This window comes from Conger conger, chromosome 2 (assembly GCF_963514075.1).
Source record: "Conger conger chromosome 2, fConCon1.1, whole genome shotgun sequence".
Classification (NCBI taxonomy): Eukaryota; Metazoa; Chordata; class Actinopteri; order Anguilliformes; family Congridae; genus Conger; species Conger conger.
In genome coordinates this window covers 2723640-2724567 of record NC_083761.1, presented here as the reverse complement: position 1 = coordinate 2724567, position 928 = coordinate 2723640, and the positions used below count along the sequence as shown (strand labels likewise).

Sequence of the window (928 nt, the reverse complement as noted above, 5' to 3'; positions counted from 1 at the left end):
GGAGGAAGGGGGAGGAAGGGGGGCCCGGTCAGTTCCCCACAGGCTGGGGCCCGGCTCAGTGACTGCAAACGGCACCAAACTCCACATGTGCAAACATTTAAGGCCTGCGTTCTCCTAATGAGGTCACCCCACCCCCCACCCCCCCATGAATTAGGGGGCTGAAGCAAAGAAACCAACGCAGATCAGCCAGAGCTTTCCCGTCAAAAATAACTCCTCAGAATAAGTTTGAAACCGTACTTATTAATAGCCTGCGTTCATGAAGGTCACATGAGCACACATTTATGTTGTCATAACACCCAAAAGAACTGGGTATAAAAAATCCTTGTAAATGCCCAACAGCAATTTCCTACCGCAGAGCTGCCCTGGTGAAATGAGGCTAGTTCAGTTCTACAGACTGCACTGCAGAACACGGCTCCGGTGTCCATACGGGTTCTGTGAGCAGAACATGAGACACAAACCGTCTTCAGGTGGACGGTGGCAGAGTTGCCGGAGGTGTCTGGGGCTCTGAAGTGGCAGTTAAACGCTCTCCGACCTCTCTGCCCCGGGCCCTGCCCTGCGCCCGTCGAGGGCCGTCGCGGTCCGTCAGAGATCCGGGTCGGCGCACGGGCCCGAATGGGCGGTGCTAGCGTCTGCGGCTTCGGGCCCTGACGACCCGTGACCTCTGACCCTTGACCCCGCCGACCCCGCTCTGCTCGCAGGCGTCTTCGGAGTGCCCTGTCGCCGGGGCGACAGTCTCCACACAGACGGCACAAATACAGGAATATAAAACATAATACAAATTCAGGCGAGGTTGTTTTCGTTTCATCAGGCTGTGCTGAGTGGCTGATTGGCTGAAGGGGGCGGGGCTACATCTGCTGGATAAGGAAGTGGTTGATCGGACAGATTCTGTTTGTGTGTGTGGGGGCGGCGGGGGGGGGTCAGCATTAGC

General features: G+C 56.9%; 1 protein-coding gene across 1 annotated transcript in view; it reads left to right on the top strand.

The window, feature by feature from the left end:
- spred2a (sprouty related EVH1 domain containing 2a) overlaps positions 1-648 on the top strand; it is a 35685-nt gene extending 35037 nt beyond the window's left edge. Inside the window, exon 6 of the mRNA XM_061223014.1 lies at positions 443-648. Within this exon, the coding sequence (XP_061078998.1) occupies positions 443-648 (206 nt within the window). The remainder of the gene's footprint in view (positions 1-442) is intronic.
- Positions 649-928: the final 280 nt, after the last annotated feature.